This window comes from Tamandua tetradactyla, chromosome 14 (genome assembly GCF_023851605.1).
Source record: "Tamandua tetradactyla isolate mTamTet1 chromosome 14, mTamTet1.pri, whole genome shotgun sequence".
In the NCBI taxonomy this organism is placed as follows: domain Eukaryota; kingdom Metazoa; phylum Chordata; class Mammalia; order Pilosa; family Myrmecophagidae; genus Tamandua; species Tamandua tetradactyla.
The window spans coordinates 63,727,407-63,755,255 of NC_135340.1; the positions used below are offsets into that span (position 1 = coordinate 63,727,407).

At 37.4% G+C, this 27,849-nt stretch overlaps 2 protein-coding genes across 15 annotated transcripts in view; one reads left to right on the forward strand and one right to left on the reverse strand.

Moving 5' to 3' along the window:
- Positions 1–26,670, forward strand: part of GALK2 (galactokinase 2) — a 207,016-nt gene extending 180,346 nt beyond the window's left edge. For all 6 annotated transcript variants that reach the window (XM_077127836.1, XM_077127837.1, XM_077127835.1 and 3 more), the window contains 2 exons: positions 6,204–6,405; positions 26,066–26,670. In XM_077127836.1, coding sequence (XP_076983951.1) covers positions 6,204–6,405; positions 26,066–26,273 — 410 coding nt within the window. In that variant the 3' untranslated portion in view covers positions 26,274–26,670. The remainder of the gene's footprint in view (positions 1–6,203; positions 6,406–26,065) is intronic.
- The window catches only part of FAM227B (family with sequence similarity 227 member B), a 310,848-nt gene continuing 300,627 nt past the window's right edge, over positions 17,629–27,849 (reverse strand). For 3 of the 9 annotated variants that reach the window (XM_077127821.1, XM_077127822.1, XM_077127823.1), the window contains exon 18: positions 26,313–26,788. In XM_077127821.1, coding sequence (XP_076983936.1) covers positions 26,660–26,788 — 129 coding nt within the window. In that variant the 3' untranslated portion in view covers positions 26,313–26,659. Of the gene's footprint in view, positions 17,837–26,294; positions 26,789–27,849 lie in introns of those variants that run through there. The other 6 variants (XM_077127825.1, XM_077127824.1, XM_077127827.1 and 3 more) reach the window with 5 other exon arrangements.

Genomic DNA, 27,849 nt, shown 5'->3' on the forward strand with positions numbered 1-27,849 from the left:
AGAGCATTCCAGGCCAACTCAGCAGCTACTGCAAATATCCTAAGACAGAATCCTACTGGGTGGACTGGAGACACATTGAGAAGGGCAGTGTGACTGGAGGGAGGGGTAGCTGATAAAAGATGAACTCAAAGGAAAGCAAAGTTTAAAGTTAGCAAGTAGAACTTACACAAGTGAAAATTATTCAGCAACATAAATATATAAAATACATAAAAATAAAATGAAATTCTTATTTTGCAGTTTAAATGTGACCATGAACAGTTAGATTCCAAAATCTGTGTCATGATTTCCAGATTGCATTAATAATTATCCAAGACTAACAATGGAGAAAAGTCATTGTTCCAAACTCTATATAGTATATACCACTTTGAAGCTTGGATTGCCCATGATAAAACACTAGTAGTATTGTAGGAAAATGGCATCAAGAGTTATATTCTTAAATTGAATTTGCCTTGGAAATAATCTTGCATACAATGAACACAGCAAGAAACAGCTTGCTTCATCCTTTAACATAATAATTGCTCTCAAGGAGTATAAGAACATATGGGCAGATGGAGCAACTGGTTATAAAGTTAACTGAACAGAGAAGAAAACTATTGAGGGCAAAGTTTCATATTCCCTTGAGTTTTTTTCATATCTGCACAATAGAGACTTGATGAGTTGCCAGCACATAACAAGCCAGAATGCTGGACCTAGAGAGTATTTATGATATCTAGCCAACAGAGAACTGCTTTACCTCCCAAAGGGTGGTCTCCAAATCTGTTGTAGTTTTTGGCAGGATTTTATATCACAATTGAAAACAGATGCCCTTTCTGCCCTTTTCCTTGTCTGAGTTACTACTGTTCAGAGGCTGTGAGCCTCTCTCATGTGCCTCTAGAATGCCCAGCAAGAGTCCTCTGTAGACACACTTATTCAGAAATCTTGCTATGAAACACTTATTTGACAAATAGAGAAAATACACATGAAGGTGTCAGGTTTGTGAAGTTCTGATAATCTGCTTGGCATATTCTGAATGTTTCTTGTCACAAATCAAAACAGCCGTACGGTTTAATATAAAACATCTTCCTGGACAGTTCCTATGTTAGCGTACTTAATCCTAAAGGAAAATATTTAATGCTAAAAGAATATGTAATCATAAAGGAAAACCAAATCATACTCTTCCTAATTGACTGTATTGAATGTTTTTATAGGAGATGAACCTGAAATGTGCTTGTATATGATACTGACAATCCAGAGCATCAAAAATCACCATAAATTCTTAGTTACAAAAGTAGATTTAATAAACATAAAAACTAAACATAATGTATGGACTTTGTTTGGATCCTGGATTAATTAATTGATATTTAAACTTAGTAAACAACTGGGGAAATTAAAATATGGGCTAGATATGAGATGATATTAAGGAATCGTTGGTAATTTTGTTAGTTAACAAACTAACAAAATGATAATGTTAATCATTATCATTTGATAATGATATGGTGGTTATATAGGAAATATTCTATTTTATACTAAAATATTTAGAGATTAAATATTGCATCTATAGTTTGTATTAAATGACTTCAGCAAAATATTAATTGAAGCAAATATGGCAAAATGTTAGTTGATCTTGGTGATGAGCATATGGGGTTTATTGTCATATTTTCTCCACTTTCCTATTTGTTTGAACATTTTTATAATTAAAGGTTTTAAATAAACATTTGCACACCACAGTGTGTAATTTGTCAGCTAAATAACACAGCTTTATGATGGTAGTGGATGTTGCTTTATTTTGCTTTTTTGCTGCAGCCAAAAAAAAAGTGGACCTGGAAACTAGGCAATTTCTGCATCCATGGGACATTACAGTAAACATGAAATGATACTCTCTCCTTCCTTCTATTGCCCGTCTATAGCCTGACTTTGTAATTTGACCAATTATGGGAGGTAAAGTGGTTCAAAAGAAGACCTGAGAAACTCCCTCAACATGATAAAGGGTAAATATAAAAAACGCCACTCCTAACATCATACTTAATGGTAAAAGCTTTCTCTCTAAGATCACCACAAGGACATCCTATGTCACCACTCATATTCAGCATTGTATCATTGTACTGGAAGTTCTGCCTAGAGCAATTGGGCAAGAAAGGAAATAACAGGCATAGAAATTGGAAAGGAAAAAGTAAAACTTTCCCTATCTGCAGATGATATGATCCTATAAACAAAAAATCCTTTAAAATCCACAACAAAGCTACTAGAGCTGATAAAGGAATTCAGTAAAGTGGCAAGGTCCCAGATCAGCAAAAATCAGTACTATTTTTATACAGTAGTAGTCAGTCAATCTGAAGAGGAAATCATGAAAAAAATCCTATTTATGATAGCAAGTAAAGGAATCAAATATCTAAGAATAAATTTAACCAGGGATGTAAAGGATTTATACATGGAAAGCTACAAATTATTCCTAAAAGAAATCAAAGAAGACCTAAATAAATGTAAGGATAGTCCGTATTCATGGATTGGAAGACTAAATTTCACTAAGACATTAATTCTACCCAAAGTAAATTTACAGATTCAGTCAATAAAAATCCCAACAATCTTCTTTGCAGAAATGAAAAGTTAGTCATCAAATTTATATGGAAGGGTATAGTAGTTATGTTCAGCTGTCAATTTGTCTAGGTGATGGTGCCCAGCTGTTGTGTTTGTTGTGTTGCTTTGGACTTAAATCATCAGCATGTGAATTTCATCTGTGGCTGATTATATTTGCACTGGCTGAGGGGAGTGCCTTCTATAATAAGTGTGGCTTAGATGGAGAAGTCAGAAGAGAGAGAAATAACTCAGCACAACTTAGCTCAGAGTTCAGAGCAGCTCAGACCCAGATGTTTGGGGGTGCAGAAAGGACATGCCCCAGGGAAAGCCATTTGAACCCAGAAACTGGGAGGGAAGGCACATGGTGATGTGCCTTCCCATGTGACCAAGAAACCCAGATGAAAGTTAACTGCCTTACGTCTGAGGAACTGTAAATTTGTAAATAAATAAATCCCCTTCATAAAAGCTGATCTAGCTTTTGTTGTTACATTCTGGCAGCATTGGCATACTAAAACAAAGAGTAAGGGATCCTGAATAGCCAAAGCCATTGCTTTAGTTTGTTAATGACGCTGGGATGCGATATACCAGAAATGGATTGGCTTTTATAAAGGGGATTTACTAAGTTACAAGTTTATAGTTCTAAGGCCATAAAAATGACCAAACTAAGGCACCCAGATAAAGATACCCTGATTCCTAAGAAAGACTGATGTCTGTCACATGGGAAGGCACGTGGCTGGCATCTGAGGTCTTTGTTCCTCAGACACTACTTCCAACTTTTGATTCCAGTGGCTTCCTCTCTAAGTGTCTGTGGGCCCTCACTTTTTTAGCTGCTCTAGGACAAAACTCTAGGTTTCATCTCTTAGCTTAGCAACTCACAGGGCCGGAGATTTCTTCTCTTCAGGTTCTGGCTATTTTTGTGAGTCACTGCTTAGCACCTGGGCTTTTTCTGTCTTGATCTCCAAATGTCTGCATCTCGTCAACTCTGAACTGTTTCTCTCTGTGTGAGCACTCTTAAAGGCCCCAGTAAACTAATTAAGAACCACCTTGAATGGATGGAGTCACATCTCCATCTAATCAAAAGCTCCAGCCACAATCAGGTATGTCACATCTCCATGGAAACAACTGAAGCAAGAGGTTCCACCTTACAGTATTGGTTCAACATGGCTACCCCCAAAAGATTGGGTTTAGAATTAAAGGAACTTGACTTTTGTGGGGGTCCATAACAGTTTCAAACCAGCATAGCCATCTTGAGAAAGAAGAACAAAGTTTCGACTCACATTTCCCAATTTTATAGTTTATTACAGACCTACGGTAATCAAAACAGCCTGATTCTGGCACAAGACAGAACATATAGACTGACAAAATCAAATTAAGAGTTTAGAAATAAACTTTCACTGTATCACCAATTGATTTTTGACAAGGGTGCCAAGTATACTCAATAGGGAAAGAATATCAACAAATGGTGCTGGGAAAACTGGATATCCATATGCAAAAGAATGAAGGTGGACTCCTGCCTCCACATACAGAAATGAACTCAGAATGAAAAATGGCTTAATATTCAGAATATGTAAAGAAATCCTACAAATCAACAACAAAAGACGAAAAAAAACAATTTAAAAATGGGCAAAAGATGTGCGTAGTTATTTCTTGAAAGAAGATACATAAATGGCAAATAAGTACATGAAGAGATGCTCAACATCATTAGACATTAGGGAAATGTAAGTCAAAACCACAATGAGATACCATTTCTCACCCATTAGAATGGCTACTCTTAAAAAAACAGAAAATTACAAGTGTTGGAACTTGAAATTTAATAGGAACAGTTTGACAGTTCCTCAGAAAGTCAGGTATAAAATTACCATAAAACATGGGAATCCTACTTCTGGGTTTATACCCCAAAGAATTGAAAATAGGGACATTTGAAAACATGATTGAATCTTGAAGATATCATGTTGGGTGAAATAAGCCAGACCCAAAAGGACTAATATTGTATCATATTTTCAATATGAAATACTTAGAATAAGGAAATTCATACAGTGAGAAACTAGAATATAGGTTACCGGGGTTGGAGTGGGAGTAGGGAATGGAGAGTTAATTCTTCATTGGTACAGAGTGTCTGTTTGTAGTGATGGAAACATTTTGGTATGGATAGTGGTGATGGTGGTATAACATTGTGAACGTAGTTACCACTGAATTATATGTTTGAATGCGGTTGAAAGGGGGGAATTTTAGGTAGTATATATGTTAGTAGAATAAAATTTTTCAAAGCTCATAGGACTGTACAACACTAAGAGTGAACCCTGATGTAAACTATAAACTATAATTAGCAGTATAATTATAATAATAATGTTTCATCAATGGTAACAAAGTTACCACACTAATGCAAATGTGTGTGAGGGGAGGGGTGTATGGAAACTGTATTTTCTACATGATTCTTCTATAAACCTACAACCTCTTTAATAAAAAACTTAGAAAATAAAACCTGAACTTATGGAATCTGAAAGCTGGTATTTTGAACATTTTGCTTCAACCTCAAGTTTTAAAAAAGGAGACTCTTGTTACAGTTACCAAAGTCATTTTTCCATCATTTTTCAAAATCCATACATTTTCCAAAAACGTATATTCTACAACCTGGGTTATATTAATTTATGTAAAATGATTGGCACCACCTTAAGCACATTTTTGCCTTTCTTTTTCCTTCCCCATTTTTGAATTGTCCTTGTCACATCCACAGTGCTGTTTCTTCAGACCGTGGTACCTCTTGCGTTACTCTCTCACCTTCCCCTCATCTCCTCCTGGTCTCCCTTTTTCCAATATGGAGGACCAAGAGTGGACGTAGGGTACAAACAAAAGGTACCAGTCACAGCATACTGTTTACAAAATATGACACTGTGGAGGGAGAGTTTAAGGTACCTATTTGGACGAAGCTCTTCATAGAATTATAAAATGTTAGAGCTAGAAGACTCCTTAGAAGTAGTTCTCAGTCTCTTAGAGATGAGGAAATGGGTAGCAACTTGGGTACAGCTAGTTGGCACAGGGCTAAGAAGAAATATTAGGTTTTGTAATTCCCATCCTTGGCCGGGTAACTTCGATAAATTTTCCAAAAATTTCCAAGACTTACTGTGCCAGCTTAGCCACTGTTCAGCCTGGGTGAAAATGGTAAGGAGGTCCTAGGTGATAATCAAGGTATGAGCAGGTAGATATAGCCATTGCAGTAGGACATGCTTTTGTAACTGAAGTTAAAGACTCTTGTGGATAATCTGGATAATCTGTTGAACAGGGATCACATCACCGTCCCACTGTGCTATGATAAGAATTACATGAGGCCATGCATTTAAAGTGCCTGTCACATGGGGAGGGCTCAGTAAATGTCACCTGTCCTTTCCTTTGGGAAGTGTATTGGTTTGCATGCACATGCATGCATCTGGGTGTGCTGAAGGAAGGGGAAAAATATACTAGCAATTTTATTTGTTATCAAGAAACAAAACTAACTTGAAAATGGGCAGAGTTAGATTATAAAGAATTCTATTTAAGGTCTTAGGTAATTATAACAAAGACACAAAGGGAAGCTCTCAATAACTATATATTTTTTGTTCTGGTTTGCCCAGTTACTATTTCTAACCTCGTTCCCCTTCCCCTTCCTTTGTAAGTGCTCATCTTCAAACTCTACCAGCGGGCAAAGCATGTATACAGTGAGGCGGCTCGAGTGCTGCAGTTTAAGAAGATATGTGAAGAAGCACCTGACAATACAGTCCAGCTGCTGGGGGAGTTAATGAACCAGAGCCACGTGAGCTGCCGGGACATGTACGAATGCAGCTGCCCTGAGCTGGACCGGCTGGTGGACACCTGTCGGTGAGGCGGCGAGCAGTGTGGTGGTGTGGGGCGCGCTGCCAAAGAATGCGGGTTAAAGTAAAGGAAAAAAAATTGCAGCATTGTCATACTCTTCCACGTGAAAGGAAATCCTTCCCCATGACCTAGAGGAGGGGGTCTCCCGTGACAAAGAGCTGAACTTTTTACCTCCTAAATATCTGTGGGGTGAAAGATTCGAGACCTGGTTTTATGAGACTCCAGGTTTGGAATCAGCTCTTTACAGTATCATAATAAAGAATTTCCTGTCTTTGGATGATTTGGCCTTTCTGGAAGGTAGTTTTTTTCAGACATGGGCTCTGTTGTTTAAATATATATATACCTTTTATTGTAGTAACATTTATAAAGCTCAAAATGTCCCATTTTAACTACTTTCAGATGAACAATTCAGTGACATTAATTACATTCACAATATTGTGATACCATCACCAACATCCATTACTCCAACTTTTCCATCACCTCACACAGAAACTCTGGACCTGTTAAGCAATATCTTCCCTTTCTCACTCACTCCCCATTCCCTGGCAACCTGTAATCTACTATCTGTGAATTTGCTTCTTGTAGATATTTCTTATAAGAAAGATTATACAATATTTGTCTTTTTTATCTGGATTGTTTCATTCAACCTGATATCTTCAGTGTTCATTCTTGTGGTAGCATACGTGAGAACTTCATTCCTTTTTTTGGATGAATAATATTCCAATGAGAATACAGACCACCTTTCGTTCAGCTGTTTCTTTGCTGATGGACACCTGTATTGCTGTTACCTTTTGGCTATTGTGAATAATGTTACTATGAACAATGGCATGCAAATATCAGTTTTAGCCCTTGATTTCAGTTATTTTGGGTATGTATCAAGAAGTGGGATTGCCAGACCATATGGTAATTCTGTGTTCAACTGCCTCAGAAACCACTAAACTGATTTCTACAGTGGCTGCACAACTTTACAATTGCACTAACAATGTATAAGAATTCCAATTTATCCATATCCTTGCTAACACTTTTTATTGTTTATTTCTTTAATAATAGCCATTCTAATAGGTGTGAAATGGTATCTCATTGTGGTTTCTATTTGTGTTTCCCTGAAATGATGTTGAGCATTTTTTCATTGCTATTGGCCATTTGTATATCTACCTTCTTTGGAGAAATATCTGTTAAAGACTTTTGCTTATTTTTAAGTTGGGTTCTTTGTCTTTTTATAGGGGAGTTGTAGTAGTACTTTATATATTTTGGATAGTAAACCCTTATATATATGGTTAACAATTATTTTTTCCCATTCTGTAAGTTGTCTTTCACTTTCTTGATAATATCTCTTGATGTATAAAAGTTTTTAATTTTGCCAAAGTCCATTGTATCTATTGTTATTGCTTGTGCTTTTGGTGTCATGTCCAAGAACTCACTACCAGATTCAAGGTTATAAAGCTTCCTCCTATGCTTTCTTCTAAGAGTTTTATGACTTAAACTTTTATGTTTAGGCCCTTGATCCATTTGAGTTAATTTTTGTATATGGCTCTGAGGTAGGGGTTCAACTTCATTCCTTTGAATGTGGATATACAGTTTTCCAGCACTATTTTTGAAGATACTATTCTTTCCCCATTGAGTAGACTTGGCACCCTTGTCAAAATTTAATTGGCAATAGATGTGAGGGTTTTTTCCCGAACTTTCAATTCAATTCTGTTGTCTGTATGTCTGTCCTTGTGCCAGTACAATACTGTTTTCATTACTGTGGTTTTCTAGTAAGTTTTGAAATCAGAAAGTGTGACACCTCCAACTTTGTTCTTTAGTGGTATTGAATTAGCTATTTGGAATTGCAAATTCCATGTGAATTTGAGGATTGTCTTTTCTATTTCTACAAAAAGGCTGCAGGGACTTTGATAGTATTATCATTGAATTGATTTTGATAGTATTATCAGTGCATTAACTTTGATAGTATTATTCTGTAGACCACTTCGGGTAGTACTACATCTTAAATAATGTTACTTGTGGGTTTTTCATATGCGCCCTTTGCCACGTTCAGGAATTTCCCTTCCATTCCTAGTTTCCTAAGTGTTTTGTTTTGGGTGCATGGTCTGAGAATCCTGAGTGTTTTTATCATGAAAGGATGTTGAGTTTTTTCAAATACCTTTTCTGCAGTAGTTGAGATGAGATAAATTGAAAATTGATTAATCATTTGAGATTCGTTTTCTTATGTTAAAGCACCCTTGCATTGTTGGGCTAACTCCCATTTGATCATGGTATAAAATTCTTTTAAATGTTGTTGGATTTGGTTTGTTAGTATTTTGTTGATGATTCTGTATTCATAAGGGAAATTGTTCTGTAGTTTACTCATGATGTTTTTTCTGGCTTTGGCAACAGAATAATGTTAATCTCAAAGGATAAGTTAGGAGGTATTCTATCTTCCTCAATTTTTGGAAGAGTTTGAGATGGGTTGGTGTTAATTCACCAATCCATTTTTTGAATGTTTCGTATAATTCACCAGAAGCTGCCAGGTCCCAGACTTTCTTTGTTGGGAGGCTTTTTTTTTTTTTTTTAATATTTTTGTTTACAACAAACAAACATACATTCTTGACATACAAACATTCTTGACATGGTTACAATTAGTGGCATACAATATCATCACATAGTTGTGTATTCATTACCGTAATCATTTTTTGAACATTTGCATTTCTCCAGCAAAGAAAGAAAAGAGAAAAAAGAAAACTCATTCATGCCATATCCCTTACCCTCCCTCTCACTAACCACTAGTATTTCAATCAATTTATTTTAACCTTTGCTCCCCTGTTGTTTATTTCTTATCCATATTTTTTACTCATCTGTCTATACCATAGATAAAAGGAGCATCAGACACAAGATTTTCACAATCACACAGTCACATTGTGAAAACTGTTTCATTATGCAATCATCTTCCAGAAACATGGCTACTGGCTCTATTGTTTCAGGGGCTGCCCTCTAGCCAGTCTAATGCACCATAAACTAAATAGGGGATATCTATATAGTGCATAAGAATAACCTCCAGGATAACCTCTCCACTCTTTTAAATCTCTCAGGCACTTTCACTTCTTTTTGTCTGATTTCTCTCTTCCCCCTTTTGGTCGAGAAGGTTTTCTCAATCCCTTGATGCCATGTCCCAGCTCATTCTAGGATTTCTGTCCCACATTGCCAGGGAGGTTTACACCCCTGGGAGTCACGTCCCATGTTGAGGTGGGGAGGGCAGTAAGTTTGTTTGCCATATTGGCTGAGAGAGAGAGAGGTCACATCTGAGCAACAAAAGAGGTTCTCTAGGGTGACTCTTAGGCCTAATTTTAAGTAAGCTTAGATTATCCTTTGCCAGGATAAGTTTCATAGGAACAAACCCCAAGATTGAGGGCTCGGCCTGTTGATTGTCCTCACTGCTTGCAAGAATATCAGGAATTCTGTTGGGAGGTTTTTGATTACTGATTCAATTCTTTACTTACTATTGTTGTTATCTTCTATTTCTTCTTAACTCAGTTCAGGTAATTTTGTTTTTCTAGAATGTTTCCATTTCCTCTAGATTATTTAATTAGTTGTATTGTTGTTCATAGTATCTCTTTTATGCCTTTTAATTTCTGCAGGATCAGTGGTTATGACCTCATTTTCATTTTGGAGTTTAGTTATTTGTGTTTTTTCTGTCAATCTATCTAAACACTTGTCAATTTTATTGCTTTTTTGAAAGAACTAACTTTTAGTTTCATTGGTTCTCTCAATTGTTTTTCTGTTCTCTATTTCATTTATCTCTGCTCTCATCTTTATTATTTCCCTCCTTCTACTAACTTCAGACTTAATTTGCTCTTTTTTTTCCTTATTTCTAAAATAGAAAGTTGTTGATTTGAGATCTTTCTTCTTTTTAATATAGGTATTCAGAGATATAAATTTCCCTCTGTGTATTTCCTTTGCTGCATCTCCTAAGTTTTGGTGAAATATTGTGTTTCCATTTCTAATCACTTGAAGATATTTTCTAAATCCCTACATGATTTTCTTTGACCTATTGGTTGTTTAAGAGTGTGTAATTTAATTTTCACATATTTTTGAATTTTCTAGTTTTCTTTCTGTTATTATTACTACTTTATTCCATTGTGGGTAGAGAAGATACTTTGTATTAATTCAACCTTTAAAATTTACTAAAAATTGTGTTGTGGCCTAATATGTGATCTATCCTGGAGAATGATCCATGTGCATTGAGAATAATGGGTATTCTGCTCTTGTTGGATGGAGTGGTCTCTATATGTCTGTTAGGTCTAGTTTATTTATGGTATTGTTTAATACTATAAATTTATTGATTTTCTGTCTGGATGTTCTATCCAGAATTGAAAGTGGTATATTGAAGTCTCCAACTATTATTGTAGAACTGTCTATTTCACCCTTCAGTTTTGTCAGTGTTTATGTCATATAGTTTTGGGTTCTATGATAAATGCTTTTAATTGTTTTATCTTCTTGGTGGATTGACCCTTTTATTCATATATAGTGTCCTTCTTTGTCTCTTGTAAGAGATTTTAATTAAAGTTTATTTTATCCAATATTAATATAGCTACCCCAGCTTGTTTTTGGTTACTGTTTGCATGTAATAATTTTTCCATCCTTTCACATTCAACCCCTTTATCTCTTTGGGTCTAAAGTGAGACTCTTGTAAATATCAAATAGTTGAATCATGCTTTTTTAAAAAATCCATTCTGCCAATCTGTGTCTTTTGATTAGAGAGTTTAATCCATTTATATTCAAACTAATCACAGATAAGGCAGGACTTACTTCAGCCATTTTGTCATTTGTTTCTTAAATGCTTTATACCCTTTTTGTCCCTGATTTCCTTACTTCTTTTGTGTATAATTGATCTTTTACAGTGAAACTGATTGATGTCTTTCTCATTTCCTTGTCTGAATGTATTTTAAACATTTTCTTTGTGGTTACCATGGGTTTTATACTTAATATCTTAAATTTATAACAAGCTACCTTGAAATGGTAACTTAACTTCAATAGCATATATGATCTCTGCTCCTTTACTCTTCCTTACCCCCACTTTATGCTGTTCTTGTCACCCATTACCTCTTTATATTTTGTGTGGCCAATAGCATAACAAAGAAACATTATTTCTTATGCATTTCCATTTCAATCTTGTCAGAAATAACAAGTAGAATTACTTATCAAGGCTAAACTAAGACTGGCATTCGTATTTACCCATATACTTATCTTTATTAAAGATCTTTATTTCTTCATATAGTTCCTACTTACTGTGTCCTTTCCTTCCAAACTAAAGTACTCCCTTTACCATTTTTATACAGCATTTTATATAATAATGAACTCCTCAGGTTTTTGTTTATATCTGCAACTCTCCCTCATGTTTGAAGAACTGGTTTTACCCAATATACAATTCTTGGTGGCAATTTTTCTTTTTCAGTACTGTAAGTGTCAAACCACTACCTTCTTGTCTCCATGGTTTCGGATTAGAAATTGACATTTAATCTTATGAGGAACTCTTGTACATGATGAGTCACTTCTTTCTTGCTGCTGTCAGAATTCTCTCTTTGTCTTTGCTTTAAACAGTTTAATTATGATATGTATTAATAATGAGTGTCTATCTGGGTTTAATTTGATGTGCTAAGTCTGGATGTCAGATTCGCCCTCTTACTCAGGTTAGCTCTGTGTTAAGCCTCTTTTTCAGTGTTTACTCCAGTTTATAAGTTTATACTGAACCTATAGAACAGTCCATCGTGAATGTTTAGGTTGTTCTCAAGTCTCTCTGAGCTTATGTCTTGCCCTGAGCAGGTGGAATAGCTTTTAAGAATTCCCAAGTATGCATAACTGTGTCTCCTCCAAAAAAAAGTAGTTTCTTTCCCTCACTTGTTCTCCAGAGCCCTTGGTTACGCTTTCTGTCTTAATTTGTCTCTAAAAGCTATGGTAATTTAGCTCCTCTCCTGTACTCCAGTCAACTTTTTGCTCCTGCTTTCAAAACTGGCTCTTTTCTACTTTTCTTTAAATTCCATAATAGGCTCTGTTCCTCAGCTCCCCTCCCCTTTTCTGCGCAACTTTTCCACCCCAGGCAAGTTCTAGGTTAAAGGACCCAGTCACATACCCTGAATAAGTCTTCCATAAAACCATATGGGAAAAAAAATGCACTATTTTTGTTTAGTTACTCCAACAACCAGGGCACAAAGACCCACACTTTAATGCTTATGGACTGCCAAGCCCTTGCTGTGGGTCACACAAACTATGCAACTGAGGGAGGGTAAAGAGACCAGACAAGAAATTTTGTCTCATGGCTTTCATACCATTTTTAGTTTTAGTTGTTTTTTTCTTCCCCCAGTTCCATGTTCCTTCTGCTGTCCTCTAACCTCCATCTTTTTCCAGAATTTTAAGAAAGTTGATTCTGACAGAGCCTGCCTTTTTTTTTTTTTGTATTGTTTCTAGGAGATGGTGATAGTGATGGTGGTGGTGGTGGGGAGTTGTGGGAGATTTACCAGAATCATCTTACCTATTTTAATTGTTAGCACCCTCTAAATTGCTGTTCTGCCATTAACTCCCATCTGGTGCTCGAAGTAGGTTTAATAATTCTATTCAAAAGAAGGAAGAAAGCTGAAAGAGTTCCTCAAGCCTGATAGGAATGTGTAGAAAGAAGTTGCTGAAGTAATAACTCAGTGAAGTGGCATTTCCTGCACTCCAAGTTTAGGTTAGGTAATCCGAGGAAGTAAGGACTGAAGAAAGTACCCATTATAAATGGTCAGATGATACAGAAATATAAAGAAGGAAGCTCTCACAAAGCCTGGGAACAACTTCCTTATACTTTCTAGTGACTAGAGATAATAGAGTCAGATGGTTCCTTTACCCAGGGATCTCACTGACCTTAGGAGAATTGAAAGGGAAATTCATAGAACTCTCAAATGGCTACATGTCATTTCAACTGTAAGAAGATAATACAATTCTGCATGCAATTAGTAATGAAATTATAATTGACCACTTGGTGCCTGTGGCTTGCCTTGTTCTTGCCACACTCCCAGCTTTGAACCAAGTAGCATGCATAACCTAATTTATTGAGAGACATGCTCGTAGCTTTCATGAGAATCACTCTGCTGACATCACTGTTTGCTCATTATTTGCCAAAAAGTCTTTCAAAGCTTGTTTCATGGTAAGTGCTCTATCCTGAAAATATCAAGAGTCCAGTAAATGGAAGGAACAGATATTGTTCAGTACTGGAAATAAGAGGATGTGGGAATGATTTGTGTGGAAATCAGGAAGAAACATCTTTTCTGAGAAGATAGGGTAGTTTGAAAATAGTGGAGTAGTTTTCACTGCTGAAAGGCAGTAGTGGGGCATTGGCCCACTCCCTGGAATTTTCTCATGAACTTTCTCCTCCTGTGAGAGTCAACCAACCCTTACTCTGTAGAGGCTACATTCTAGTAGGGGGGGAGGGAAAAGACTATTACAAATAATGTGAATGGTGATGGTGCCATGAAGAAAGTTAGGAGGGTAGAAGTGATTGTGTACCAGAGTTGGGAGGGTAATCCTTTTTATGGGGTGGTCAGAGAAGACCTCTCTAAGATGATATTTGAGCAGAGACATGAAGTGAAGAAATGAACCATGCTGATACCTGGACGAAGGACATTACATGCAGAGAAAACAGCAAGTGCATAAGCTCTGAGGTGGGTACATGGCTGTCGTATGTGAGGAACAGCAAAAAGACCAGTGTGGCTGGAGTGCAGTGTAGGAAGGAGAGAGAAGTAGGTGATAAAGTTAGAGAGGTAGTAGAGGGCCATATCACATGGGCCTTTAAGGCCACTGTAGGGTCTCTGTCTTTGAGGAGAGGAAAGTGCAAGTGAAAGTGCTAGGAAGTGATTGGATGCCAGACATACCTTGAAGAAAGAGTCAAGATATTATTTGCTCTGCGGGTGAAAAAGGAATCAACATGACTCTTGGGTCCTTAGCCCTAGTAACTTTTCTCGTTTGCCTAAAAGTCACAGACTTCATAATTCTGCATCAGAATTACCTTAGAACACCATGAGATATTAGAACCTAATTTACTGAGACCTGAGAGATAAGAAAAGACACTTAGGAGGTTAAATGATTTGAACAAGTTTACACAATGAGTTTCTGGGAAAGTCTGGCTCCCAATCCAATGTTCTTTTTGCCTCATCTGCCTCTCTCCCCATTGGCCATTACTAGCGTGTGATTACATTGGAATGTGGGTCATTTTGACTATTTTCCTTCCCTACTGTCATGGTTAGGGACAGGTGTCAACTTGGCCAAGTTGTGGTACCTGTTCATCTGATTGGGCAAGTGCTGGCCTGTCTGTTGCAATGAGGACATTTCATAGGATTAGATCATGATCACGTCAGCTACATCCACAGCTGATTCCATTTGTAATCAGCCAAAAGTGATGCTAAATCCAATCATGGGAAGCCTTTTAAGGAGGACTCAGAGGAGACAGGTTGCATTCCTGCTTTGGCTGGTGAGCCTCTCCTGTGGAGTTCATCCAGGCCATCCATTGGAGTCATTGGCTTCGCAGCCTGCCCTGTGGATTTTGGACTCTGCATTCCTACGGTCACGTGAGACACTTTCATAAATTTTATATTTGCAAGTGTTCCCTGTTGATTCTGTTTCTCTAGAGAACCCTAACTAATACACCTACCTTTAAAACTTTAATGATGGAGACCTTTGTCGTGGTCTATAGTGTCTGAATATCAAGCAAAGGTAATGTGGAACAAGGGAGGCAGTGTGTGGAGTAGGGTCATCACTGGGCTGGAAGTTAGAAAGGTTGAGTTCTAGTTCCGGCTTTTCTCATTCCAAGCTCTGTGACTTTGCAGTTACCTTGGTTTATGATCTCCAATGTTTTCCTGTTGTAGCAGTTTGTGGATCTATACAATTTTCAAAATGTGGTTCTAAAGAAGATTCAGTGGCTATATCTTAAATGGGCTTGTAAAAGCATCATTTTTTTTTTCATTTAATTTTTTGGAGAAACTCCTATCTTAATGGCAGCTAAAGCATTCCTGTCTAGCCCATTTTCATCGGCAGTGTTGCTTTTCTGAGAAAAACTTGTTGTATCCAGTGTAAGGAGCCCTATCCCTTTTCTTCATTGTTATTTTTGTTTGGAAAGTCAATTAAGTATCAAAAATAATTTTTATTTATTCCATAACCATATAGGGGCTGAGTTTCCCATATTGAAAGATTATCTTTTGGTATGCTGAAAATATTGCCCAGAATAATTAATAGTCTGTTCCTAAAATTCTTACAGAATGAATTTTTCTTTGCTGGATTTATGACAAACACCGATAATATTCTTCAGATTTTCTAGCTAACTATTCTAGTCAGTTGTTAGTTACTGTGAAAGGCCTTGAGTGACAGAGGAACAACAGTGAGGGCTAGCCAAGGGAAGATGAAGTAGATATACTTACTGATGTCATTCCTTCCTTCAGTCAACATAATACTTTCAGAAGTATTTGTGTCCCGTGTGAAATTGAAATTTAATCTCTGCTTTCAAAAGCTGTGGCATTTTCTTTTATGTAAATGTATGGGAAGTGACAAGAGGGGGGAGGGCAGAACATATGTAAATGTATGAGAAGTGACAAGAGGGGGGAGGGCAGAACAATGCAAAAGGTATTGGTAAGGGATAGTTAAACAGTTAGGCAAAGACATAGAGTAGTAAATAGCAGGTGGTAAATACGGAAAGGCTCAAGTGAAAAATGGAGAGACGCTTAAACCCTGGTTCCTACTGAAGCCTTGTGACTGTCTCCCTGGACAGGCAGAGAAAGTGTTGGATATGCTGGGAAGGGCCCTGGCAAGGCCTGGTGTGGGTCACTGCTGCCACCAACTCAACCTCTGGTAGCGTATTGCCTTAAGAACCACCACCACCTCCACACTCCCCTGCCCTCTCTGGAATATAAGTACCAATGGTGAATATGTGCAGCCAGGGAAGTTTGGTTGCTTTAGGGAGACCAGAGGAAGTAAGAGTGAAGCTGAAATGAGTTTAGGGAGGGATACATCTAAAGACAGTTTTTAGATAATCCTCCCTGGCCAGTTGGTGACTGTTCTAGTTTGCTAAGTGCTGGAATGCAACACACCAGAGATGGATTGGCTTTCAATAAAAGGGGATTTATTTAGTTAATGTATAGTTCTTCAGAGGAAAGGCAGCTAACTTTCATCTGAGGTTCTTTCCTACATGGGAAGGCACAGGGCAATCTCTGCTGGCCTTCCCTCCAGGCCTCTGGGTTCCAACAACTTTCCCTGGGGTGATTTCTTTCTTCATTTCCAAAGGCCTGGGCTGAGCTGCGAGTGTTGAGATGAGGTATACTGAGCTGCTTGGGCTGTGCTACGTTAAGCTCTCTCATTTAAGCACCAGCCAATTAAATCAAACACCATTCATTGCAGCAGGCACGCCGCCTAGCTGACTGCAGGTGTAATCAGCAGCAGATGAAGTTCACATGCCATCGGCTCATGTCCACAGCAATAGATCTAGACACCTTCATCTGGCCAAGTTGACACCTGAACCCAACTACCACAGTGACACTTTAAAATTCCTTTAGTTTTTCTGAAGTCCTGCTTGGCAATTATTTAGATGAAAAGAAACTAATTGAATGAATGAATGAGGGACTCTAATGCCTAGAATATTCAGGACAGTACCTAGAACTAATATTTTAGTTTGATCTGAACTTGACCATATTAGAAATGCATCTCTATGTAACTGGCCTATAATTTTGGCCTAGGACAAAACATAGGTGGCTACTTAAAGACCCAAGTGGAGAGGAAAAGGAAAGGAAAAAGAATAGTAGAGATCACTAATACTTGCCCTTTTTTCAGTTGAGCCTTTACTGTTTTTCAAGTGAAAACAGTAAAGAAAGGATCAGAGAGGGAGAAGGAAACTACATTTACGTAGTTAGGCTTTTTAGTTTTTATTAACTTAATGTTAGAAAACTTATTTGAGACAAAATTATGAAGGAAAAAGATGATGCTTGGCTAATTATAAAATATCTCTTTTAAATGAAAAAAATGTAAAATGTTAATAAATGGCTAAATTTTAAAGTAGAATTTACAAAAGAACACAAAACAACTTTGAAACCAAGACAATTATATGTGAAAAAGTTCATTCATTTTAGTTCCCTGGTTTTATTTAAGAAAAAATAATTAATGCCTTTTATTATATTTTGACACTTGTTGAAATTAGAGAGGATTCATTGCTACATTATTACCCAAGCTATTAAGGAAAACAAATGACAAATTTGAAAGGACCCACAAAGTTTATATAAATTTATTTGCTGTGCTTTCCTCAGAAGTCTTTCCACGAATTTATTCCACAGTCGTGCAGTTCAGCTTCTTACAACCATTCTCCTGACTAGGTCAGAATGGGGAAAAATAAAGTACAAATCCATATGTGTGCACTCTTTTTCTCAGGACCTTCAGTGCTAATCTGTATATCCTGGAAGGTGAAAGGGAGAGAGGGAACCATATCATCTACCTGTAGGAGCTCATTTCCCTTTGGATCTCTTTCTTCCACTCATTGTCAAAGACAATGAATGAAGAAAAATAATATGACATTTGCCAGACCAAACAAACTGGTGGCTACTGGATTTTTTTTTTTTTTTTTTTAACATGGGCAGGCACCGGGAATCGAACCCGGGTTCTCGGGCATGGCAAGCAAGCATTCTTACCTGCTGAGCCACCGTGGCCTGCCCATGGCCACTGGATTTTAAAGGCTTATATTTCTTTTCTTTCTTTTTTATTTTTTAACTCTTTTTATTGTATAATATAACATATATACAAAGCAAAAAAAGAAAAAAAGCAATAGTTTTCAAAGCACTCTTCAACAAATAGTTAGAGGACAGATCCCAGAGTGTGTCATGGGCTACCATACCATCATCTCAGATTTTTCTTTCTAGCTGCTCCAGAACATTGGAGGCTAGAAGAAATATATATATATATATATATATATATATATATATATATATATATATATATATTTCTTTCTTGTGGAAAATAACATATATACAAAAAAGCAATAAATTTCAAAGCACAGCACATTCAGAGTTTGGTATGGGTCACAATTCCACAATTTTAGGTTTTTACTCCTAACTGCTCCAAGATCCTGGAGATTAAAAGAAATATTGATTTAATGATTCAGCAATCAACTCCACCATCACCTTTTTTTAAGAAAATTTTTTATTAATTAAAAAAAAAATTACAAGAAACACAAACATTCCCAACACATACACTCAGCAATTCACAATATCATCACATAATTGCATATTCATCATCATGATCATTTCCCAGAACATTTGCATCAGTTCAGAGAAAGAAATAAAAAGACAACAGAAAAAAAAAATTTTACATACCAACCCCTTACCCCTCCCTTTCACTGATCACTAGCATTTCAAACTAAATTTATTTTAACATTTGTTCCCCCTATTATTTATTTTTATTCCATATGTTCTACTCGTCTGTTGACAAGGTAGATAAAAGGAGCATCAGACACAAGGTTTTCACAATCACACAGTCACATTGGGAAAGCTATATCATTATACAATCATCATCAAGAAACATGGCTACTGGAACACAGCTCTACATTTTCAGGCAGTTCCCTCCAGCCTCTCCACTACATCTCGACTAACAAGGTGATGTCTATCTAATGCATAAGAATAACCTCCAGGATAACCTCTCGACTCTGTTTGGAATCTCTCAGCCATTGACACTTTGCCTCATTTCACTCTTCCCCCTTTTGATTGAGAAGGTTTTCTCAATCCCTTGATGCTGGGTCTCAGCTCATTCTAGAGTTTTTCTCAATTCCTTGATGCTGAATCTCAGCTTATTCTGGGATTTCTGTCCCATGTTGCCAGGAAGATCCACACCCCTGGGAGTCTTGTCCCACATAGACAGGGGGAGGGTGGTGAGTTTGCTTGCTGTGTTGACTGGAGAGAGGGGCCACATCTGAGCAACAAAAGAGGTTCTCTTGGGGGTGACTCTTAGGCCTAATTTTAAGTAGGGGTTAAGTTTCATATGAACAAACCCCAAGACTGGGGGCTCAGCCTATAGCCTTGGTTGCCCACACGGCTTGTGAGAATATCAAGAATTCAACTTGGGGAAGTTGAGTTTTCCCCCGTTCTCACCATTCCCCGAAGGGGACTTTGCAAATACTTTTCCACTCACTGATCAAATCACTCTGGGATTCATCAGGGCATCACCTGGACAAACCAACACAATCTCATGTCCTATACAAAGTTCCATGTACTTAAGGTATTCAACCAACTATCTATATAAGTTATATTAGAAGATGCACTAGTCAAAGTATAAATTTGAACCAAATAAACATTTTTTGCTTTAGTCTCACACGTAAGTTGAAATTTTAAAATATTAATTACCATCTATTTTCAGCACACTGCAGTAATGACATTCTTTTGTTCTTTCTCATGCAAAAACATTTTTTAAATTGGTACATTTAGTCACTATCATTATACACTCCAGGCATTCCTAGATTATACCATCTCAATCTTTATCGTCTATCTTTCTTTGTGATTTCATTTATGCCCCAGCCCTTCTCCCTCTATCATTCTCATATGCAGCATCATTCAGTGTTTTAACATAATTGTATTATAGTTAGGTAATATTGTGCTGTCCATTTCTGAGTTTTTATATTCAGTCCTGTTGCACAATCTGTATCCCTTCAGCTCCAATTACCCAATATCTTACTGTATTTCTATCTCCTGATGGTCTCTGTTAGCAACGAAATATTCCAAGTTTATTCACTACTGTCAGTTCATATCAGTGAGACCATACAGTATTTGTCCTTTTGTTTCTGGCTAATCACACTCAGCATAATGTCCTTAAGGTCCATTCATGTTGTTACATACTTCATAACTTTATTCTGTCTTACAGCTGCATAATATTCCATCTTATGTAAATGCCACTGTTTGTTTAGCCAACCATCTGTTGATGGACATTTTGGTTGTTTCCATCTCTTGGTAATTGTAAATAATGCTGCTATAAACATTGGTGTGTAAATGTCCAGTTGTGTCCTTGCCCTCATGTCCTTTTAAGTAGAGATAGCATATAGATGGGTCCTGTTTTTTAATCCATTCTGCCAGACTATGTCTTTTGTTTGGGGAGTTTAATCCATTAACATTCAGTGTTATTACTGCATGGGTAGTACTTTCTTCTACTATTTTGCCTTCTGGATTTTATATGTCATATCTAATTTTCCTTCACTCATAGTCTTCCTTTCTACACTCTTCTCCACACCTCTCTCTTCTGTCTTCGTATCTGTCTCTAGTGTTCCCTTTAGTATTTCTTGCAGAGCTGGTCTCTTGGTCACAAATTCTCTCAGTGATTTTTTGTCTGAAAATGTTTTAATTTCTCCCCCATTTTTGAAGGACAATTTTGCTAGATATAGAATCCTTGGTTGGCAGTTTTTCTCTTTTAATAATTTAAATGTATCATCCCACTGTCTTCTTGCCTCCATGGTTTCTGTTGAGAGATCTGCACATAGTCTTATTGGGCTTCCCTTGTATATGATGGATTGCTTTTCTCTTGCTGCTTTCAAGATTCTTTCTTTTTGTTTGACCTCTGATGTTCTGATTAGTAAATGTCTTGGAGTATGTCTATTTGGATCTATTCTCTTTGGGGTACACTGCACTTCTTGGATCTGTAATTTTAAGTCTTTCCTAAGAGTTGGAAAATGTTCAGTGATAATTTCCTCCATTAGTTTTTCTTCTCCTTTTCCCTTCTCTCCTTCTGGGACACCCACAACACGTATATTCATGTACTTCATATTGTCTTTCAATTCCCTGAGTCCCTGCTCATATTTTTCCATTTTTTTCCCATATATTTTCATTTTCTTGCTGGATTTCAGGTGTTCCGTCCTCTAGTTCACTAATCCTATGTTCTGTCTCTTGAAATCTACCATTGTAGGTTTCCATTGTTTTTTTCATCTCTTCTACCTTGCATTTCATTCCCATAAATTCTGTGATTTGTTTTTTCAGACTTTCAATTTCTTCTTTTTGTTTATTCCTTGCCTTCTTTATATCCTCCCTCAATTCATTGATTTGGTTTTTGATGGGGTTTTCCATGTCTGTTCGTATATTCTGAATTAATTGTTTCAGCTCCTGTATCTCATTTGAATTGTTGGCTTGTTCCTTTGACTGGGCCATATCTTCAATTTTCCTAGTGTGATTTGTTATTGTTTGCTGGCATCTAGGCATTTAATTACCTTAATTATTTTATTCTGGAGATTGCTTTCACTTCTTTTACCTAGGGTTTTCTTGCTGGATGAATTTGTTGTCTATCTGTTCTTTGATATTCAGTTCACTTAATCTGGACCTCTAGCTTAAGTTTTGTTTAATAGAGGAGAATTTTTCAGTTCTTGTTTCCTTGTTTCTTGCCCTGCTTGTATGATACCTTTTACCCCCCACCCTTAGGAGGGTCTACTTAGATATTATAGACCCCAGCCAGATTTTCCCAGACCAAACTGGCCTCCTATCAGGAGGAAAGGGTCACCTGCGTCGGTTTTTCCTGAGGGTGAGACCCAGCAGGTTGAAAGACTTTCCTGTGAAGTCTCTGGACTCTGTTTTTCTTATCCTGCCCAGTATGTGGCGCTTGTCTGCCTGCAGGTCCTACCAGCATAAGATGATGTGGTACCAACTTTGGCAGACTCTCCTTGCTGGGGGCATGGTGGAGACAGAGGAGAGGTTGATTTTAATGGCTTCAAATCACCAAGCCCTAGTGTCTGAATTCCTTGAGGGAGGGATTCCACCTGAGTTGGGCTTCACCCCTCCCTTGGGGTAGGCACAGGCTCCAGACAAGCCCTCAAATGAGCTCACTTCTGCCTATGCCTGGGGCAGTTGCAGCCTGAGAAGTCCTGCTGCTTTATCCAAAGGCAGTCAAGCCGTTGTAGAAACACAGCCAGAAAAACCTCTGTTTCCTTATTTTTTTTCCCTTTTTCTGTCAGCCGTGCCCCCTTGGCACTGGGGCAAAAATGAGCAACCTCTGCTTTGACCAGGTTCACCTAAGCTGGGGGCCTATTTTTAGTAGTCAGAATTTGTTACTTAATTCCACAATTGGCGTTTGATTGTGCTCAGTCCCTGCTGCTGGTAAAGTTCCTTTCCTTTCCCCTCTGGGAAGCAGCCTGTCGGGGAGGGGCACTGGCCATCGCAGCTTTGGGAACTCATGGTTCTGTGGGGGTTCGCAGCTGGTCCAGCTGGTCCAGACTGGGGTGCGCTGTGTGTCTGGTCACTGATGTGGCCCCAGGAGCTGTTCTGTACTGTTTCTGGTTATTTAGTAGTTGTTCTGGAGGATGAACTAAAATGCGCACATTGTTAAGCCACCATCTTGATCCGGATATCCCCACCATCACTTTTGATCTTGCTATCCCACTCTTTAGGGGTGTTTGGGCTATGGTCATTCTAAATTTTTCATGTTGGAAGGGACTATCAGTAATATGGGTTAGGGAAATGGAACTATCTAATGTTCTGGAGAGGCTGGGCCCTCTAGGTTTCAGGACTTATTTGGTCCAGGGAACTGTCCGGAGGTTGTAGGTTTCTGGAAAGTTACCCTAGTGCATGCAACCTTTGTGGAATCTTATGTATTACCCTAGGTATTCTTTAGTATTTGCTGGAATGGTTTTAATTGGGATTTGGCAAGTTATGATAGGTAGCAATGTCTAACCGAGGTTTGCGTAAGATGAAGGCTTATATTTCTTAAATAGACTTCTAGACATATCTTCTTATACTTTCTCATTTGAATAGTTTTAGAAAGCGATGTGTGGTTTCTTGAGTCTTGAAGTTTTGCTTCTAACCTGCTGTAAAAATACAGAAATTGTACTGGAGGTTTCAATTTCCAGAGGTTCCTGCCAGTTTCCAGAGAACAGAAATTAGCAATCTTTCTAGGTAAAGAATATACTTCTGACTGTTTGTATTTATTTATATAATAAATATTTTGAAAAATTTAAACAAGTATAACAGCCAAGCAGCCATTATTAGATTCTACCAAGTGCCTGGAATTATGCTTGGCTGGGGTTAAAGAGATGGCCATGGCCTGTCCCTGGATTCAAGATTTTATTAAATGATTAATTTGATATCCATTTGAATACTACATAAATATTTACTTATTTTGAAATAAATGAATTTGAATTGAAATACAAGGCACAGTTTCTTATTCTCCCCATTTTTAGTTTGTAGCAAAGTTGAATCTTACTGAATCCTTTCTTTACCTTCCCCAGACCAGGTGCTTTACAATCAAATCATTTCATTTAAAAAGTAGGAAATTTTGGTCCAGGTTATATTGAGTTCCTAGAAAGTTCATTATGTGAATATGTTTTCAGTGATAAAAGGATCAAAAGGAATTATAAGGATTAAAGTTCCTTATAATATTCACCTCTCATCTGCCCTAGCCTTTGTTTCGTAGATTGTGCTTTATAAGACAGAGGCTGCTTTTATTGCTTTGACCAACCTTCCACATTATTCCCAGTCTTGTCTCCACGATCATGTAAGTGTTATTTGTGGTCGTCTATGGTTTTGGTTTTCATTACTCACCTCTCTGATGCCCAATAGCTCAGGAGATATGCTTCCAATATTTTATTGTTCTCTGAGAAAAAAATGCAAACCTGAAAAATTCACTGAACATCCTTTTTCACCTATTTTTCTTCCTTAATTTAAAGCTTATATTTGTCTTCTGATTGAGGATTTCTCTCAGCATTTCTATGGCTCATTAAGCACCAGTGGGGACCACTGCAGACAGGACCTTTCTCTGTGTGTTGTGTGTGTGTGTGTGTATATTTGTGTATGTGTGTGGTTGGACAAGCTACTGACCAGCTGCTGGTACAGTCTCCTGATTTGTGATCAAGTGCCACTGACACAGGGGCCTAGGGCTATTTATAATAACATTTATCATCCTCTGTTTAGGACATTTGAACTCTTATGATTTCAGACCATGTAGTTGAGGTGATCCAGCCCATTTCCCTCTGCAGCAGGCAGAGTGGTGTCAGCAAGTAGCTCTGGAAGCTCAGAAATGAACGCATTTACCCAGGAAGACTTCTAGCTTCTGCTCTTTGGAAACTGGCAGGAATCTCAGGAAAATAAGCTTCCTGGCACAATTCCTATGCTTTTTGCACTATTAGTTTGCTCTAGTTGCAAGTTTGAAACTGTAGTCTTCAAAAACTCTTCAAATGAGAAAGTGTAAGAAAATTTTCCTTGAAGTCCAGTGAAGACCCTTTACTGTAGCAAAATGGTATTGGGTCTTAGGAAGTCAAGTAAGAATACACACTGTTCTTCTCTAGAGCATGCCATTGGTCTAGATTTTGATGTCCAGGTTTTAAAGTCTTCCAGAGATGCTGCAATGACACCTCACTTTCCCCAACATCTTCCACAGTGAGAGAGTTGGATGTGAATGCATATGACCACTTTTTTTTCTTTTAACTGCAAAGGGGTATTTGTCAGCCTAGGATAATCCTAGCATTCCATGGTCAGGGAGACTTTCCAGCCTTGATGGTTCAATTTCACAACTGGGCCATAAGTTGAATATCTGAGGGACAGGAAGAGATTAGTGATCTTTATTTGTTTGCAAGCATTTTTGTTTTCTTCTTTAAACATCTATTTTCATTTGAAAAGTTTATTTTAATGAGTAAAACAAATGATGAAAAAAATCAACTGAGAAAATCATTGAGGGGATAAATGAATTACTGAAATAATTCATTTCATAATGAATGAATAATAAAAAATGTGCAATAATTTTTTTTTTTTTAACATGAGCAGGCACCAGGAAACAAACCCGAGTCTCCAGCATGGCAGGCAAGAACTCTGCCAGTGAGGCTCCATGGCCCGCCCTGTGCAATAATTTTTATGTCCTAAGGGAAGGGTAATAATTTATTGATATTTTCCACGAAGTAAAATTCGTTAATTTAGATGGGGAAAAAAAGTACAAGATTGTGCTAAATTAATTATGAAATTTTTAATCTGCTCCTACTTTAGAGTAAATTGTATTAGCAGGAATTGGAAGTACATGTTAAAGTTCATTGTTTAAGGGTAAGTTGCATCATCCAGAAATGAGTGTTCCTTGTATTTTATGTAGGCCTTTCACTTTGGTTCAAATCTTAAGTTTGAAACTGTACCTAGTTGATGGTGACTGAAATTACCTCTTGTTGTGCGGTTGTTTGTATAACAGTTCCCATCCCAATCAGTTCTTGTCTGTTGGCAAATTCTGAGTCCAAATGTCAGACCATCTCCAGAAGACACAGAGAATATGGATGGACCTGTGGAGGCCACCATCCTCTTTGTGGAAAGGTTTTTATAGTTTTCCAGTCGGGATTTAAAAAACTGACCTAGAATTAATAACATGCTATTTCTTGATAAATTTATTCAGCACAAATCTAGGAACCACTTCATGGAATCAGTACTACATGGGGGTTAGTGTAGCCCTCATGAAAGGGGAGTACTGCCAACTTTTATTACTTATAGCCAAAACTGAGACTAGCATTAAATACAATTAACTTTCAAATCACTTTCTGAAACAGCATAAGTTGCTTAATGTCCTAAAATGTGTGATAACACAAAAACATATATTCTCTTCCTCAGAACTTGGGTAAGCTACATGCTCTGTAAACACAAGGCAAATTGCTCTCATTTTCATTTATAAGTTCTGATTCTTTTTTCTCATTTTTCTTTAGGAAGTTTGGTGCTCAAGGGTCACGACTTACTGGAGCAGGATGGGGAGGCTGCACTGTATCAATAGTACCTGCTGACAACCTGTCCAGCTTCCTAGCAAATGTGCATGAAGCTTATTACCAGAAGAGCGATAGAAGCTTAGCACCAGAGAAGCAGAATTTGTTTGCCACCAAGCCCGGAGGTGGGGCCTTGGTTTTCCTTGAGCCCTAAACAATGTAAAAATCTCAGAGAAACTATTTAGAGCATTTAGGAGCTGGCAGCACTTCCTATGCCACAGTAAATTAATCCTTTTTCTGTTTTGTATTATGATGAACGGTTGCTGTTATCAAGATAAATTTCCGAAGAAATGGTTGAAATCTCTCTAATACAACATAATGATTATTTTTCCATCTTAAAATATGTTTTTACTAATAAGAACCAAGATTATGCTTGAATAAGTCTTTTGAGAACAATTACTGAGATTTATTGATTTGACACTTTAAAGATGAATGGTAAAACATGCACTTACTACCATTTACCTCTCATGAACTGTACTTGGATCTAGTACTCCAATTAAATTGTACAAGGCTGTATGTAATATAATTGAATCGTATGCATTATTCTTGAATAGAGTTTAGTTCTTGTTTCTCTTGATCTTCTTCTTCTTCAAATGTATAGTCGTCTGTTGCAGTTGTTGATGATGATAGTGAAGTCATAAATTCTCTCTCAACCTCAGCTTCAATGCGCTATTAAAATAATATATGATTAAGGATTTGTACATTTTTACTAGACATTGTATACTTGAATCTGAGCTTCCTCCAATTGTCAAAATGGAAAAGATCACTTAATTATTTTTTCAAAAGATGGATTTAGAAAGAAAATCATAGGCTCATTTAATGTTCCTTTGCCTTTATTTTTTTTAACCATGTGATATTTAAATCACTTTCAATTATTTTGGCCCTGTGCTTTCCATCACTTAATGGAGCAACTTAGATTATAGATACTTTTAAGTCTGTGTCTATTCACATTGAAATAGAGAATTATCTGGATGATATTCAGATAATTTGATTTGCTCATGGATTTTACTTCCCACTCTGCCCTACTTTTCTCAAATGCTTCTCTAATCCAAAACACATGTCTGCTGTTCTGGGAAATCCCACTCATGCCTTGCATACTTTTTTTATATGTCAAGCCAGGGCCAGTGTGGAGAAGGTGTGCAAATATTTGGGTGAAAGGAATATGCAAAGGTTTAAAGTGGGTTTTGAGATTCGGTGGTAATATTAGTGGGTGCTTATGCATGTTTGTCAATGTTTAGAAAATTTAGAAAATGTGTTGGTTTGTAAGCTGTCAGAATGCAATATACCAGAACTGGAACGGGTTTTCAGGTGAGCCACGGTGGCTCAGCAGGCAGAGTTCTAGCCTGCCATGCCAGAGACCCAGGTTCGATTCCTGGTGCCTGCCCATGCAAAAAAAAAAAAAAAAGTTAGAAGTTTACAGTTCTAAGTCTATAAAAATATCCAAACTAAAGCATCCAGGTAGAGATACCTTAATTCAAGGAAAGTTGGTGGATCAGGAATACCTCTGTCAGCTGGGTGGTCATGTGGCTGGCATCTGCAGGTTCTTTGCTCCTGGGCTCTGTGCTTTAAGCCTCTGTTCCTGTGGGGGTTCCTTACTTTGCTTCTCTGGAGCTGGCTTTCATATCTTGACATCCCTTGGCTTTCTCCAGGTTCTGACTTGCTTAACATCTCATGGCAATGTCTGCTGGGCTCCAAGCATCTCCAAACATCTCCAAGCATCTCAAAACATG